General features: G+C 38.6%; 1 protein-coding gene across 30 annotated transcripts in view; it reads right to left on the bottom strand.

The window, feature by feature from the left end:
• LOC137175551 (NACHT, LRR and PYD domains-containing protein 12-like) overlaps window positions 1-15,995 on the bottom strand; it is a 159,292-nt gene that overhangs the window by 138,144 nt on the left and 5,153 nt on the right. For 27 of the 30 annotated variants that reach the window (XM_067581274.1, XM_067581277.1, XM_067581283.1 and 24 more), the window contains exons 4-9: window positions 12,816-14,637; window positions 9,248-9,433; window positions 7,711-7,884; window positions 6,855-7,022; window positions 3,064-3,240; window positions 223-396 (exon numbers count right to left, since the gene is read on the bottom strand). In XM_067581274.1, coding sequence (XP_067437375.1) covers window positions 223-396; window positions 3,064-3,240; window positions 6,855-7,022; window positions 7,711-7,884; window positions 9,248-9,433; window positions 12,816-14,637 — 2,701 coding nt within the window. The remainder of the gene's footprint in view (window positions 1-222; window positions 397-3,063; window positions 3,241-6,854; window positions 7,023-7,710; window positions 7,885-9,247; window positions 9,434-12,815; window positions 14,638-15,995) is intronic. The other 3 variants (XM_067581263.1, XM_067581275.1, XM_067581270.1) reach the window with 3 other exon arrangements.

The following is a 15,995-nucleotide window of genomic DNA, read 5'->3' as shown; positions in this document are numbered from 1 at the left end:
ATAAACATTCATTTACTTTAACAACTAACAGTGGACATTTTCTACAGTTTCTTTAAGAATCAGTCATCTTTTATAACTACAGACTAAACTTTGTACAGTAAAAAAATAAAATATGGAAAAAAGAAAATGAACTTCATGGATGTAAGTTATGTATGTACATAAATTAGGTTCAGTTGTTAAACATTAAGATCAACAATAGTAACAGACAGTCAGTGAACTGACCTCAGAGTCTCCAGTCTACAGTCTGGACTCTCCAGAAAATCACACAGTAGCTTCACATCTGATTCCTCAAACCTTCCTCCAGTCAGATCCAGATGTCTCAGATGGGAGAGGTTGGACTTCAGAGCTGAGACCAGAGAAGCACAGCTGATCTCTGACAACCTGCAGTCAGTCAATCTGAATAAAGAATAAATGATGTAGATTAAAATCCATTTATAATCCAATCAGATGTGTTCAGGTTTTAAATGTGTAGTTCAACATTACTATGTCCTCATCAATGAGCTTTTCACTAAAATGAGCAGAGTAACTTTGTCATTGTGTTATTGTGGATCATCATAATATCAGCCAGAGCGGCGCCAGACAATTATCAGCAGGGGGGCACAAGGTCGTCATGGGTGGGCACTCCTTTTTACATGCTCATAGATCAGACATTTCTTTCTTTTTTTTGGTAGTTTAACGTAAATGAGTCAGATGAATGGCTTTCTATACATAAAAGAAGAAATAACACAATAAAGTGGAAACTGTTTATATTGATCACATCTGTCTGGATCAAATTGATCACTATCAACAGATGATTATTATAACTGATTTTTAAACATCTTTTCTTTATTTCTCATGCAGAATACCATCTAATTGACATTTGTATATTTATTACATGAATATAAAGTAATGAAACGAGCAGCTTCGCTATTTAATTAATTTTACTGACTGTTTCAAAATACAGTACAGCAGTTTAAACGCTGGTTGTTGTGTCGCTGCTGCATCTCGTTGGCTGGTTTTTGGCAGTTTGTCATGAGCTTCGAGGAAACAACGTTTTTCATTGAGAGAAAATTATTTTCTTTTTCCCGTCATGATTTCAATGTGCAGGCAGCAGCCTCAGGTCACCAGCTGGAAGCAGACGGGTTACCACGAGGCAGTAATGGTGCCGCAGCCGCCAGGAACATATCAAACATGTTTCATGGGAGTAAAATAAAAAAAATATAATTACTGAAGTTTTAAATTTTTTCCATATGGATTCATGTATGAAAAGGCCCAAAATGAACACTGTACTTGATTAGTATAAGCAAACTATTTAAACAACATTTGTATAAGAATGATTCAGTCTCAAGCTTTGTGATCCATATAAGCGATTGATCACTGTAACTGTGATCAATACAGGCGGTTTCCACTGTAATAACCAAACCAACACTGCATAACTCTTGAAACAAACTGAACAATGAATATGTTACAGTTCAGAACTTCCTCACAGAAACCACAATCCTAACATGCCACGGCGGGCCAGGATAAATAACACTGGCTTACCTGCGGCTACTATTCCTACACAAGGCCGAGTTTTCTGGGCTTTGAGTTGGAAAGGTTGATTATGTCTTTGTAATCACAAGTGTCAGTTAGTTCTCTTTCAAAAGACAAAAACGTCAAGTTGTTCAGGTGTCCAGTCAACATGGATGATCTGATGCGCATCTGGATCTGTTGTTACATCGTATTTAGTGACTGATCGAATTTTATTTTTTTTGGCTTCCAACGATTATGAAAACAAGATAATGGAGATAAAACGATTATTGTTTATTATTGTCATTTCGCAGTGATGCTCTCATTTTGTCTTGTGTTATAAATCCAGCAAACCTCTTTCCTTTACAGCGGTGCGCTTTCGCTCCTCCTTAAACGCCTCCGACAGGCGTTGAGCGTCTCTGTCCACAGACTAACCTGCCTTCACCAGGCTGACTGACAGCTGGGATTTACTGAACCTAAATAGTTTGCATGTCGGCTCCACAGGAAGAAATCAACAGTGTTTGTACTTATTGATTCATTGGTTTTATTTCCTCGCCCACTGTAGCGAGTGAATCTGCCTGTAGTGAAACCGGAGGTAACGTTAGCTGGGAGGCTAGCGGAGGCTAGCTGGCTGTGCTTCCCTCCAGTCATGCTGCGGCTAACGCTCCGCTAGCCTCCCAGCTAGCCCCTGCTCTCCGTCTGGATCCAACTGGAGCACCAAGCCCCGGTTTGTTATTCAGGTTAAAGTGGGAAGAAGCAGCGGGTCTGTCGGGCAGCTGAGTGAAGTGGATCCTGCGGAGGAAAACCCTGAGTCAAAATGCAATGGTGTTAAATACTTGTGATCTCAATATTGACCAAAATAATCGTGAGTATGATATTTGCCATAATCGAGCAGCCCTACTTTAAAGCCAACATATGTCTCAACCATCCTGCTGTGACTTCACTTTAAGGCACGGCCTGGTCCCAACATGCTTCATCCTCTGGACGTGTTTTTGTTAAAAAGTGGCTCAAACATAACTGCTTAGCCACAGTTTCCAACTTTCATCTAGCTGTTAGCTACATGAAACTGTGTTGTGACAGTGCGTGTGCGATGTAGCCTAACTTCAGTCACGTACAGTAAGACAGGAAGTTTCCATGAATCTGAAGTTTGGGTGGGGCACAACATCCCAATTGGACAGACATTGCCACCCAGTGCCCCCCTGTCCTGCTGGCTGTGATGTCAGCCTTCTACAGATATCATCCAAATGTCACCACAACATTCAGACACATATTCATGTCAACACTGATTTATAAAAAATACTTTAAACACCTGCATTGATCTCTCTGTGTCCCCGTGTGTGTGTGTGTTCTAAAACATAAATATCAATGATCAGACATTATTCATTAAACACATTAAATAATATAATAAAGAAATATTTCTCCTTCAGCAAGTAAACTTGATCAATTTAAAACAGATATTAGCTGAGAGGGTCTTCTGTATACAGATGTGACTCTTTACCAAGAATTATGAACATTCATTTACTTTAACAACTAACAGTGGACATTTTCTACAGTTTCTACAGTCAGTGAACTGACCTCAGAGTCTCCAGTCTACAGTCTGGACTCTCCTTAAGATCAGACAGCTGTTTCATGTCCGAGTCCTTCAGGTTATTTCCTCTTAGATCAAGATATCTCAGATTGGATGAGGGGTTGGACTTCAGAGCTGAGACCAGAGAAGCACAGCTGATCTCTGACAAACTGCAGCCACTCAATCTGAATAAAAAATAAATGACGTTACTTTAGAAAACAAAGTTCATGTTTGAAATCATGCAAAGTTTCATAATCTGTTCAGAGCTGAAGAAGGTTTAGAATGTAGAAGTTTAGAAAATGGAAACTCCAACCAGCTGAACCCAACAGGATGCAGGTTAAAGACTTTCAAATACAAACAGTGAAAAAGAGCTCTCATTAATATTAATGACAACATGCTGCTACTTCAATAAAGACGTAGTGACTTCACCTCTTAAACTCTGCAGCTCCACCAGTGACTCCATCTATACAAACTCATGTTGTGCAGCCAAACACAAGTTAAAAATCCACATGAATATTTCAGATTCTACTCAAGATCCCAACATTTATAATGATATCAAATATGTCAGGATGGATGTTGGGAAAATAGGAGGAAAATGATGTTCAACATATCCACATTATTTACATTTAATGGAATGATGTCGCCATGAAAAAAATCACAGCATCTTGTGTTTAAATATTTCTGTTAATATAAACACTGCACAACAGTTGCTGTCTGATTGAGGTTTTTGGTTTAAATTTAAAGAACAAAATTTAAAGTGAAGTAGGGCTGGGCAATTAACCGAAAATGTATCAAGAGCGACATTAAGACCCTCTCACTGACTTAATCTTTCTCATGTTGGTTAGGTCGGTTAATAATTTCCCCAATGCGTGCGTTCATGAACTGTCTCTTTAAAACAATACTATATTGTGTTCAGTCATGTGCCTCTGCCCCGTCCAACTAACGTTAGTGCGAGTTCACTCAAAGCAAGCTGGCACCATGGATGACACAAGCACTAACACTGAGCCAACAAATAGGCCTCAAACTGAGCAGCTCATAACTAAAAAGAATACCGTGTCTGTGGTTTGGACACATTTCAGCTTCAGTGAAGACGACACAGAGCAAAAATAAGTCAAATGTAAAAACTTTGAAAAAACAATTTCAGTGACCAAAGGTAACACCACCAATCTGTTTAATCACTTGGAACACAATCACATTACTGAATATGAAGAGTTCATGGCTCAAAAAAAGAGAGAGACTGACAAACGCTAAAGCGCTTCCACAAAGCAGCTGACGCTAAAACAAGCATTTACAAATGCCGCACATTATGCAAAGGATTCAAGAAGATGGAAAGAAATTACTGATGCTATTGCATATGACATCATGAAGGATATGGATCCCGTAGCTACTGTGGAACATAGTGGGTTTAAACATCTTGTTAAAACCCTCGACAAAAGATACGCTGTGCCATCACTAAAATATTTTTCCCAAACAGCGGTGCCCAACATGTACAAAACATGTCGTGAGAAGGTAGCCGCTGAACTAAAATCTGTTCAGTACTTTGTAGGAACGTCTGATCTCTGGTCAAGTACAAGGATGGAGCCATACTTGAGCCTTACGTCGCACTACATTGACGATGAATGGAACCTGCGCAACAGATGCCTGAAGACGGCATATTTTGCAGATGATGACACATCAGAAATGATTGCACAGGGCCTGAGAAATATGCTGTCTGCATGGACACAGGTTGCACCTGGCAATCGATAGGTAACACATCAGCTGAACAGACACTATGCTACAGTTGAGCTAGAGCTATCTTTTAGTTCACTTTAAATAAATACTGTGACAATAATAATAAACTATTCATATAGCACTTTTCTTACTGCTAAAATGTGCTTCATATTACAATGTTAACTTCACATTACAATGTAAAACAACGCTACAATGACTCATCATTAAAGTAGAAATAAAAATTACTCTAGAAGTATGTTATTAATCTATTATTAATTAAGTAGCTTTGAATTAAGAGATTTCTCCTCATCTATTATTTTGCTTACGTTTTACAGTTTGTTAAGTCTTTAGGTATAAGTCAAACCCTCAATAAAATAAGAATTCATCTTTTCGTGTGTGTATTTCAGAAAATGCAACGGAAGATCAACGTGTGCAGCAGGAAATGAGGGTTTGCAAAAAGATTGTCAGTGCTTTTTCCTATAGTTGGAAAAAGAAGAAGGCGCTTGTGAAGGCACAACAAGAGCTGAACCTGCCACAACACAAGTTGAAAACTGCACGTGCCACCAGATGGGGATCAATGCAAATGATGACTGCAAGGATCTTTGAGCAAAAGAAAGCCATCACACAGGTCCTCGCTGATGATGAGAAATCAAGGCAACTTGTTCCATCTTGGGCTGACCTGGATGTCTTAGAGGCTGTCAACAAAGCTCTCTCCCCATTGATGGAGTTCACAGATGCCCTGTCAGGAGAAGAGTATGTGACCATTTCATTTGTGAACTCTGTCCTACACATCCTCCATTCATGAGTGCTGGCTGAGGACGAAGATGACATGGAGCTGACTAAAACAATCAAAACCTGCATCCTTAAGGAGAAGTTCTCAGAACCCATCACAGAAGAGCTACTGGAAGCATACACTTCTGCACACCATGTCCCCACCATTCAGGAAGAAGTCAGAACAGAGATGATGGAGTCAGCAGCTGCAGTCCACAGGGAAAGTACCCCAGAGAGCACAGAGCCGTCTACGTCTTCATTATAAGCAAAGAAACCAAGGAGGTTATTAGGAAGTTTTTTCAAAGGAAGTGAGGCAACCCTTTCAATTGCACCCACTGTGTCATTTCAGCAAACAGTAGAAGCACAGCTGAGCAGCTACTTGGTGTCTCTCATGCTGGATAGTGAGGAAAATCCACTGGAATGGTGGAGAAAGAATCATGTACACTTTCCCACTAAAAGCAAGGTGGTAAAAAAGTACTTTCGCATGCCAGCCACTAGCTCGCCATCTGAGGGGTTTTCAGTTCAGGAGGAAACATTGTCACATGCCTCAGATACAGCCTGTTGATCCACTGGAGGTGTCTTGTCCAAGCTTTTCTCTTGCTCTTAATCAGCAGTGTTGCATTAACATTTTCACACATGGCGTTATTTAAAATAATTTATTTTGTTTGCAAGAGATGTAAGTTATTATTTTCTACTTTTTTTTTTAGGGAACTTGCTTTTTACTTTAGAACTAAAATGTGACCTTTTTCACAAGACATTTTCATTTCAAGTGATGTGTACTTTGATTTCAACTGTTTGAAATATTCAATAAATAACCATAAATAGTTTATCTGTGTGTGTTTCAAAAATTAATTAAAAGTTAACATATGTTTCATTGGAAAAAAATATCCCAGTAGTTCAGCATGTTTACAGTACAGACCTTGTCAGCGAACTATGAGGGCAGTGTAAAAAAAAAAAGCATATAAAATAAATAAGTGTTCATTAATCATAATCGAGGTAAAAGTTTGAAATAATCCTGATATCGATTTAGTCATATCGCCCAGCTCTAAAGTGAAGGTGAAATTTAATGTAAAAATCAAGAGTTTCAGAGGTTCAGAGTGAATTATCCAGTGTAGATTTTTCTTGTAATATGAAGGTTTTAAATGTGCAGAATGTGCAGCTCAACATTGTTCTGACAGTCAATGGACTAAACCACTGAAGAAGAAAATAGATCCTCAGTGTGGATCAGCATAATATCAGCTTTATGTCTGCAGTTTGGTGTCACCACAACTGTCACATCATATTAATCTCAGCACAGAAATAAAAAATGGTGTCTGACCCCAGAGTCTCCAGTCTACAGTGTGGACTCTCCAGAAAATCACACAGCTGCTTCACGTCACACACGTCGTTTCCTCCCAGATTCAGCTCTCTCAGATGGGAGGGGTTGGACTTCAGAGCTGAGACCAGAGAAGCACAACTGGTATCTGACAACCTGCAGGAACTCAATCTGAATAAAGAATAAATGATGTAGATTAAAATCCATTTATAATCCAATCAGATGTGTTCAGGTTTTAAATGTGTAGTTCAACATTACTATGTCCTCATCAATCAGCTTTTCACTAAAATGAGCAGAGTAACTTTGTCATTGTGTTATTGTGGATCATCATGATGTCAGCCTTCTACAGACATCATCCAAATGTCACCACAACATTCAGACACATATTCATGTCAACACTGATTCATAAAAATTACTTTAAACACCTGCATTTAGATCAGTGTGTGTGTGTGTGTGTGTGAGAGAGAGAGATTATTGTGAAGGATCAATATCAATTATCAGACATTATTTTGTAAAAAACATTAAATAATCTAATAAAAGAAATATTTCTCCTTCAGCAAGTAAACTTGATCAATTCAAAACAGATATTAGTTGAGAGGATCTTCTGTATACAGATGTGACTCTTTACCAAAAGTTATAAGCATTCATTTATTTTAACAACTAACAGTGGACATTTTCTACAGTTTCTTTAAGAATCAGTCATGTTTTATAACTACAGACTAAACTTTGTACAGTAAAAAAATGAAAATATGGAAAAAAGAAAATGAACTTCATGGATGTAAGTTATGTATGTACATAAATTATGTTCAGTTGTTAAACATTAAGATCAACAATAGTAACAGACAGTCAGTGAACTGACCTCAGAGTCTCCAGTCTACAGTCTGGACTCTCCAGAAAATCACACAGTAGTTTTAATCCTGAGACTTTCAGGTCGTTTCCTCTTAGATCAAGATCTCTCAGATGGGAGGGGTTGGACTTCAGAGCTGAGACCAGAGAAGCACAGTTGATCTCTGACAACCTGCAGAGCCACAATCTGAATAAAGAATAAATGATGTAGATTAAAATCCATTTATAATCCAATCAGATGTGTTCAGGTTTTAAATGTGTAGTTCAACATTACTATGTCCTAATCAATCAGCTTTTCTCTAAAATGAGCAGAGTAACTTTGTGTTATTGTGGATCATCATGATGTCAGCCTTCTACAGACATCATGCAAATGTCACCACAACATTCAGACACATATTCATGTCAACACTGATTCATTAGATTAGATTATTTTTTAGTTTGAACATGTTAAAATAACAAAATAAAATATATAGGCAGCAAAACAAAAGAAATAAAAAATAACAGCAAACTTTCAGTAAGCAACACAAATAATAACCATTCAATGGAACTTTTCTAGTCCTACCCCTTTTTATAATTTATTAATCAAATCAAAGTCAAAAAACATTCAAAACAACACAAGAGAATAAAGATAACTTGCATAGAACCAATAACAACAAACAAAAACAACACAAGTCAAAAAGACACTCTGTACCAAATCATATTATTCCAGACCACCTCTTTGTTCATCCATTCTATATCTGTTCAATATGTTATTTTTAAAGATTTGTTTAAACTTACTTAATGTTCTACATGTTTTCATTTCTTCATTATGGTTGTTCCATAGATTAACTCCCTTTATTGTGCTAACAATAATAATAATAATAATAATAATAATAATAATAATAATAATAATATTTATTGAGTTGACTTCCATGAGTTCATTCATAAAATTGATTCATAAAATGCTGCTGAACTCAGTCAAGTCTGAAATTAGAGGATCAATATGAAATAAGACATGTTGAACTAAACCTGTTCATTATTTATTACATGACCTCCTTCTTCCTGTATTTGGTAGTTTAGTAGGTTTGTGTAATTAAAACATGTTATTGGTGGCAGTAATGATTCCTCCTGCCCATACTGACTGTGAAGTGGTCTCTTCCTAACACAGCTACACTGTAGGAAATGAGTTCATAAGTTCAGCTGAAGCTGATATGAGGCTTTGACAGTTTGGTAGACTCCCACTTGATTTGTCTGACTCAAAGTTACAGACTATTTAGTTCAAAATTCCCTATTTGAGTTATGATCCCTCCACTGCAGCTCAGCAAGGAAACACTGAAGAAACACAAAAATACTTACTTGATATGTGTAACTCAGACTGCTGAAGACTCATATTAGTTTAAACTTTGGAAATCATTTTTACACAGAATAAGACTGTGGATTTTAAATTTAAATTCTACAGATTTGTGCTCAGGGAAATCCCAAAAATGTATTAACCAAACATGTGAACTTCAGTGAAGGATTTGAATTGAATATATAGAAAAAACTGCCAAAGCTACAGCCAGTGAACTGACCTCAGAGTCTCCAGTCTACAGTTTGGACTCTCCAGTCCAGCAGATAGAGGCTTCAATCTTGAACCAGTTGGATCATCCTCCAGGAGGTTTGCACTCAGGTCAAGCTCTCTCAGATGGGAGGGGTTGGACTTCAGAGCTGAGGCCACAACTTCACAGTGAGTCTCTGAGAGGTCACAGCCAGAAAGTCTGTAATGACACATATATTACAACATATGTTATCATGAAAGACGACACTTTATATTTACTTCCTGCATTTGATGACAAAACAGTTTGACATTCCCTATTTTGATTAACATTTGCTCTTCACATCAGTGATTCAGCTCATCTTTTTAAAATTTTTTTCTGAGGCATTTTATTCCTTTAATGTAAAGCGACAGTTGAGAGATAACAGGAAACAAGAGGAGAGAGAGAGAGAGAGAGAGAGAGAGGGAATGACATGCAACAAAGGTCAGCCACCTGAATCAAACCACTGATATTGTGATTATATGACATGTATCTTAACCAGTAGGCAACCAGAGCACTCCTAGTTCAGCTGATCATATCTCACTGTGCTTGAATGAAACAATAATTCTCATCACTCTCTCTCATACCTGCAGACTTTTAATCTTTGTTTTGCTTTAATCTTGCAGATGAAGGGAGAGAAAATGGAGTTACACTGAGGCTTCCATAATGTTCACAGTCTGTCTGTGTGATCTGATCCCATGTCTGTCTCCACAAAGTCAGCATGAGGACATCTTGATAAGAAAAACATTTTTACTGTCCACTATTTTTAATTTTTAATTTGACTGCAGGATATTTTTACTCAGTTCAACTCAGTGAACAGTTACAGTTGAGAAAGATCATCTCTCTTTGCTACCTGCTGTTGTCAGGTTCACATCCATAAGCGGCAAAATTTAGTGACAGTTGACAAACACAAATGAAACAAATGGCTTGACAATATCAGACCTGTACATATCAAATATTAATGTAATTCAATATTTAGATGTGCAGGACAGACGACTGCATGATGTTTAGTTGTCAACATTCTTTTCTGAGAATCTGAAAAACTGATTCAGCACAAAAACACAATTAACAAACCAATAAGGTTGAATTATTTTCATCATGATGTCATCAGAAAGATGTTATCAGGGTATCAGCATTAAAATATAACATTGACCTTTAATGTGTATAAGATCTCTTTAAACAGTCTGAATTCTATCATTCTGCTCTTATATATTCATCAGACCTCTGTGCATTTCCTGCTACTACTCTTCTCTACACCAACAAGAGAGAAAACACCTGAGAGTTTCTTTCTGTGACCAACAGAATATGAGAAAGACTTAAAAACAAGACTGTGTAACATGACTTCCCTCTTTAAAAAGAAAAAGTTGAATTCATGAGAAATAAAAGGCACCATTGCTCGGTTCAACACACTCAGGGGTTTTGTGTTGTATGACCAGTAGTTTACGGAGGCTAATGTTGGTTAATGTTAGCAAACTTTAGATAATGTTGTATAACTGACATTATACAACAGGTAGTTCTGACAAAGCAATCTGATTGGTCAACTAGACATTTAGAACGTGCTCAAATCAGCATGACAGCACACTGAAGCTGAAATTATAGTTTCTGCGTCCGTGAGGGTCCGTGTGACGTAAATTTCATCAACTTGCTCAAATGAATAATGCCTCATCACTCTTATCATATTGCTGGCCAAGTTTTATATACATTAATGTAAGGTGTTAAAAGTTAAACCCTCTTTTTGTTCATTCAAAGAAGAAACAGAATCCTACATTAAAACATTGTCTACCTCATGCAATAGAAAAGCTGTGAAGACTATAAATTTGTGCTCCAAATTTAATAAACTAATATAATTGTAATGTGCACATTTATTTTTTATATCTTTATTTTCTACTGCACCATTTTCATTTCATATTTATCTGTAATCCCTGGCGTTGTATATTTGTTTGTTCTATATTTCTGTTATATTACTCCATTTATGTTATCTGTATGTGATATTGAAGTTCAATTAATAAAAATATCACTCCGCCGTTCATTAGAACTGTACACCGTTTATGTGTTGTGTTGCTTTGCTAGTGTCTTTGGGTTATTTTGTTTTGTGGGGATCTGCGGTGAAAACCCGGAGCGGAGTTTTGAGTTTTCCTCCTTTTATGTTTGTGTAACTGGATTGAACTAAACTGATTAGGGGTTGTGGGGAAAACAAAACGGACCCTTTACCGAGTGGATTGAACTCTGAGACTGTGGGACGAGTTACACACACACACACACACACACACACACACACACACTGAAAAACCCGAATCCTTCTCCACTCGTTATCGTTAACCGGCTCCCCCATAAACTGTAAAACTGAATCATTTTCCCTTCAGTTGAGTTTATCTCAGCTTCCACTCCGGCATCCTCCATCAGCTGTGCCGGTGAGTCGGTGACACGGAGCTACTAGCTTAAAAATGTCTGTGAAGTTTGCGGACGTAGCAGCTAAATCTATCCATGGAATTTTTTTTCAGCGGATATCTTAGTTACAACAGGATTGAGCTAGCAAAGCAGTTTTGTGTTTATAAATGTCGTATTTATTCAGTTTGGGAAATGTCGCGATCTCTAGAAAGCATTAGCTCAAGTTGGCTGGCTGACTCAACAGGGACTAGAAATCGTCTCTGTTGCTTGGTTGTTACTAAGGGTCAGTCTACTTGCTGGAGTAGTAAACTAGGTTTCATTACATAGCAGTCTAGTGACGTGAGTGATTGTTTTCCAGGTATTAGTCATATCCCTATGTATTTCCATAGAAACGGATATAACACAAGAAAAAAGTTTTTTTATTTTTTAGAGCGAACTGCCTCACAATATAAATACATTTTGTTTACATCTTTTATTTTGTTGGTAAATGTTGTATAATCGCAATATTACCCTCGAGGGTGTGATTTACCGTCATTGTTGACACGACAGTGATGCGGTAAGCATCACGTGTAATATCACTTAATTACTGAATCAGTTTGGTGATTTGCTGATCCCTCGTGCTCACTATGAAATGACTCAGAAACCATTAAGAAAAAAAATGATGATGAAAGCAAATCTCTCTGACTTCAGAAATCACCTTTGGAAAATGATACAGATCTTATTTTAAACTCTTAATCATAGCAGTAAAAACAGTGTCTGTCTGATTATATATTATTTGCAGAAGCTTCTCATGTAATAATAACTTCACTACATTCACTGATAGCTGTAAAATACTGATATATGTTCTGTAATAAAACCTCAACCACAACCTCTAAAGTCCTTCATTTGTTTTACCAGGTTTGAATGACGCCTCCGTCACCCAAAGGAAGATAAATAGAAGAAAAGACTGTAAAATCCAATAATTACTAGAAATAAATAGATTAACTGAATGACTTTGAACTGACTGAATTTGAAACAGCTCAAGAACATCTGAGATTAAATATAACTGACATATTATTTCAGCTATGAACAAGTAGAGCACTATTTTAACAATAATAAGAATTTTATATTATTTATATTTGAAGAACTAAACTACTAATCTGCACTGATTTATAATGTTAATCACATCTGGACTTACAGAGCCTTTCTGCAGTTCCTCACAGCTGGGATCAGTCTCTGTCGTCCCTCCTCTGATGTGTTGTACTTCATCAGGTCCAACTCATCCAGAACCTCCTCTGACATCTGCAGCATGTAGGCCAGAGCTGAGCAGTGGATCTCAGAGAGTTCCTTCTCTGATCTGTTCTCTGACTTCAGGAACTCTTGGATCTCCTGATGTACTGAGAGGTCGTTCATCTCCATCAGACAGTGGAAGATGTTGATGCTTCTGTCAGGAGAGATATCCTCAGTGTTCATCTCCTTCAGGTTGTTGATGACTCTCTGGATGGTTTCTGGACTGTTCTCTGTCTGACCCAGCAGGCCTCCTAAGAGACTCTGGTTGGTCTCCAGAGAGAGGCCATGAAGGAAGCGAGCAAACAGATCCAGGTGGCCATTTTCACTTTCGAGAGATTTCTCCATCGCTCTCTTCAGGAAGTCATCCAGAGATGGGTCACGGTAATCGTCATCATCATCATCATCATCTCCTTCCAGGAAGTCATCCAGTACCTCTGTCTTCCTGTTGGTGTAACAGTGGTACATGTAGACTGCAGCCAGAAACTCCTGAACACTCAGATGAACAAAGCAGTAGACTGTTTTCTTGAAGATCACATTCTCTCTTCTGAAGATCTTTGTACAAAATCCTGATAACACCGAGGCCTCTGTGACATCAAGACCACACTGCTCCAGATCTTTTTGGTAGAACATGATGTTTCCTTTCTGCAGTTGTTCAAACGCCAGCCTCCCCAGCTTCAGAAGAAGTTCCCTGTCAGCTTTCGTCAGCTCCTGTGGACTCGTCTCATGTCCTTCATCATACTTGTTCTTCTTCCTCTTTGTCTGAAGCAGCAGGAAGTGTGAGTACATGTCAGTCAGGGTCTTGGGCAGCTCTCCTCTCTGGTCTGTAGTCAACATCTGCTCCAGAACTGTAGCAGTGATCCAGCAGAAGACTGGGATGTAACACATGATGTGGAGGCTCCTGGATGTCTTGATGTGTGAGATGATTCTGCTGGACACCTCTTCATCTTCATTACTGAATCTCTTCCTGAAGTACTCCTCCTTCTGGTCGTCAGTGAAGCCTCGTACTTCTGTTACCCTGTTAACACATGTAGGAGGGATCTGATTGGCTGCTGCAGGTCGGGAAGTTATCCAGATGAGAGCCGAGGGAAGCAGATTCCCCTTGATGAGGTTTGTAAACAGCACGTTGACTGATGACTGCTGTTTGACATCAGATACGACCTCCTTCCTGTTGTTGAAATCCAGTGAAAGTCTGCTTTCATCCAGGCCGTCAAAGATGAACACAACTTTACAGTCTTTAGACTTGAGATTTTCTGCTGTGACCTCCTGTAATGTTGGATGGAATTCATGGATCAACATGAGGAGACTGTACTGCTCATCTTTGATCAAGTTCAGCTCCCTGAATGAAAACAGAATCACCAGACTGACATCTTGGTTTTTTGAGTCCTCTGCCCAGTCCAGAGTGAACTTCAGCACTGAGAAGGTTTTTCCAATGCCAGCGACGCCGTTCGTCAGAACGACTCTGATGTATTTCTGTTTGTCAGGTAAGGGTTTAAAGATGTCGTGACACTTGATTGGAGTGTCATGGCGGGTCTTCATCTTGGAAGCTGTCTCAAGCTGCCTCACCTCATGTTGGGTATTAACGTCTTCACTCCGTCCCTCTGTGATGTAGAGCTCAGTGTAGATATCATTGAGGAGGGTTCTTTCATCTTCATCAATTCCTTCAGTCACTTCTTGACATCTCGACTTCAGACTGTTCTTATAATCTGAAACATCCTGCAGACCAGTTTCTGCTGAAAGAGAAGGAAAATATAGATTTGAACATCTATCAGTGTGTTTACATGCACTTACATAACGAGGTTACTCAGAGAAACCAGGTTATGTGGGTAATCTGGGAACATGTTAACATGCACAGTAGAAACCTGGTTACTGTAAATCTGTGTGTACAAGCAGCCAATCAGTGATCAGATTTCTCTTCTACACTGACCTTATTCTCAAAGCATGACTTTCTTATTTTATCAGTATTAGTGATAGAAGACGTTTGTTAGTCCTGACTTTTTCGTCTGTTTTGCTTTGTGTGTCTGAGTCAGAACTTTTCCTCACAACATGAATGAGTCTGAATTCAACAAACAGTGAAATGTTAAATGGTGGAAACCAACTTATTTAGACTTCTAGAGGACACTTTGTGTATTAGTTGAAGTTTTAGTTGGACTTTAAATACAAGAATAAATCACTGTGTAATGATCTCTCCTTTCATTCAGCTGCTCCACTTTCCCATCTACAGCATTGTATTTTATTACATGTTATGTATTTACAGTGGCGTGTTCTATGTAAAACATTGGTGGGGCACCAACTACTTCAATAAATAGGCTGCATAGCAGGAAAACTACAGTACTTGCTCTTAATACTGATGTGTTTGTTAAAGACACGGATCCAAAAAACACTTTTAACAACAAAGTGGCTTCTAGCAGGTCTGTACACACACACACAGAGAGAGAGAGAGAGATAGAGAGAGAGAGAGAGAGAGAGAATGAGTGAGAGAGAGAGAGTGTGTGAATGAGTGAGAGAGAGAGAGAGTGAATGAGTGAGAGAGAGAGAGAGTGTGTGAATGAGTGAGAGAGAGAGAGTGTGTGAATGAGTGAGAGAGAGAGAGAGTGAATGAGTGAGAGAGAGAGAGAGTGTGTGAATGAGTGAGAGAGAGAGAGTGTGAATGAGTGAGAGAGAGAGAGAGAGTGTGAATGAGTGAGAGAGAGAGAGTGTGAATGAGTGAGAGAGAGAGTGTGAATGAGTGAGAGAGAGAGAGAGTGAATGAGTGAGAGAGAGAGAGAGTGAATGAGTGAGAGAGAGAGAGTGTGTGAATGAGTGAGAGAGAGAGAGTGAATGAGTGAGAGAGAGAGAGTGAATGATTGAGAGAGAGAGAGTGTGTGAATGAGTGAGAGAGAGAGAGAGTGTGTGAATGAGAGAGAGAGTGTGAATGAGTGAGAGAGAGAGAGTGTGAATGAGTGAGAGAGAGAGAGAGTGAATGAGTGAGAGAGAGAGAGAGAGTGTGTGACTGAGTGAGAGAGAGAGAGAGAGAGTGTGACTGAGTGAGAGAGAGAGAGAGAGAGAGAGAGTGTGACTGAGTGAGAGAGGCCTAAATGTGAGAGAGTGT

This window comes from Thunnus thynnus, chromosome 23 (genome assembly GCF_963924715.1).
Source record: "Thunnus thynnus chromosome 23, fThuThy2.1, whole genome shotgun sequence".
NCBI lineage: Eukaryota > Metazoa > Chordata > Actinopteri > Scombriformes > Scombridae > Thunnus > Thunnus thynnus.
The sequence above is the reverse complement of the archived record's forward strand: the minus strand, read 5'-3'. Positions and strand labels throughout refer to the sequence as shown.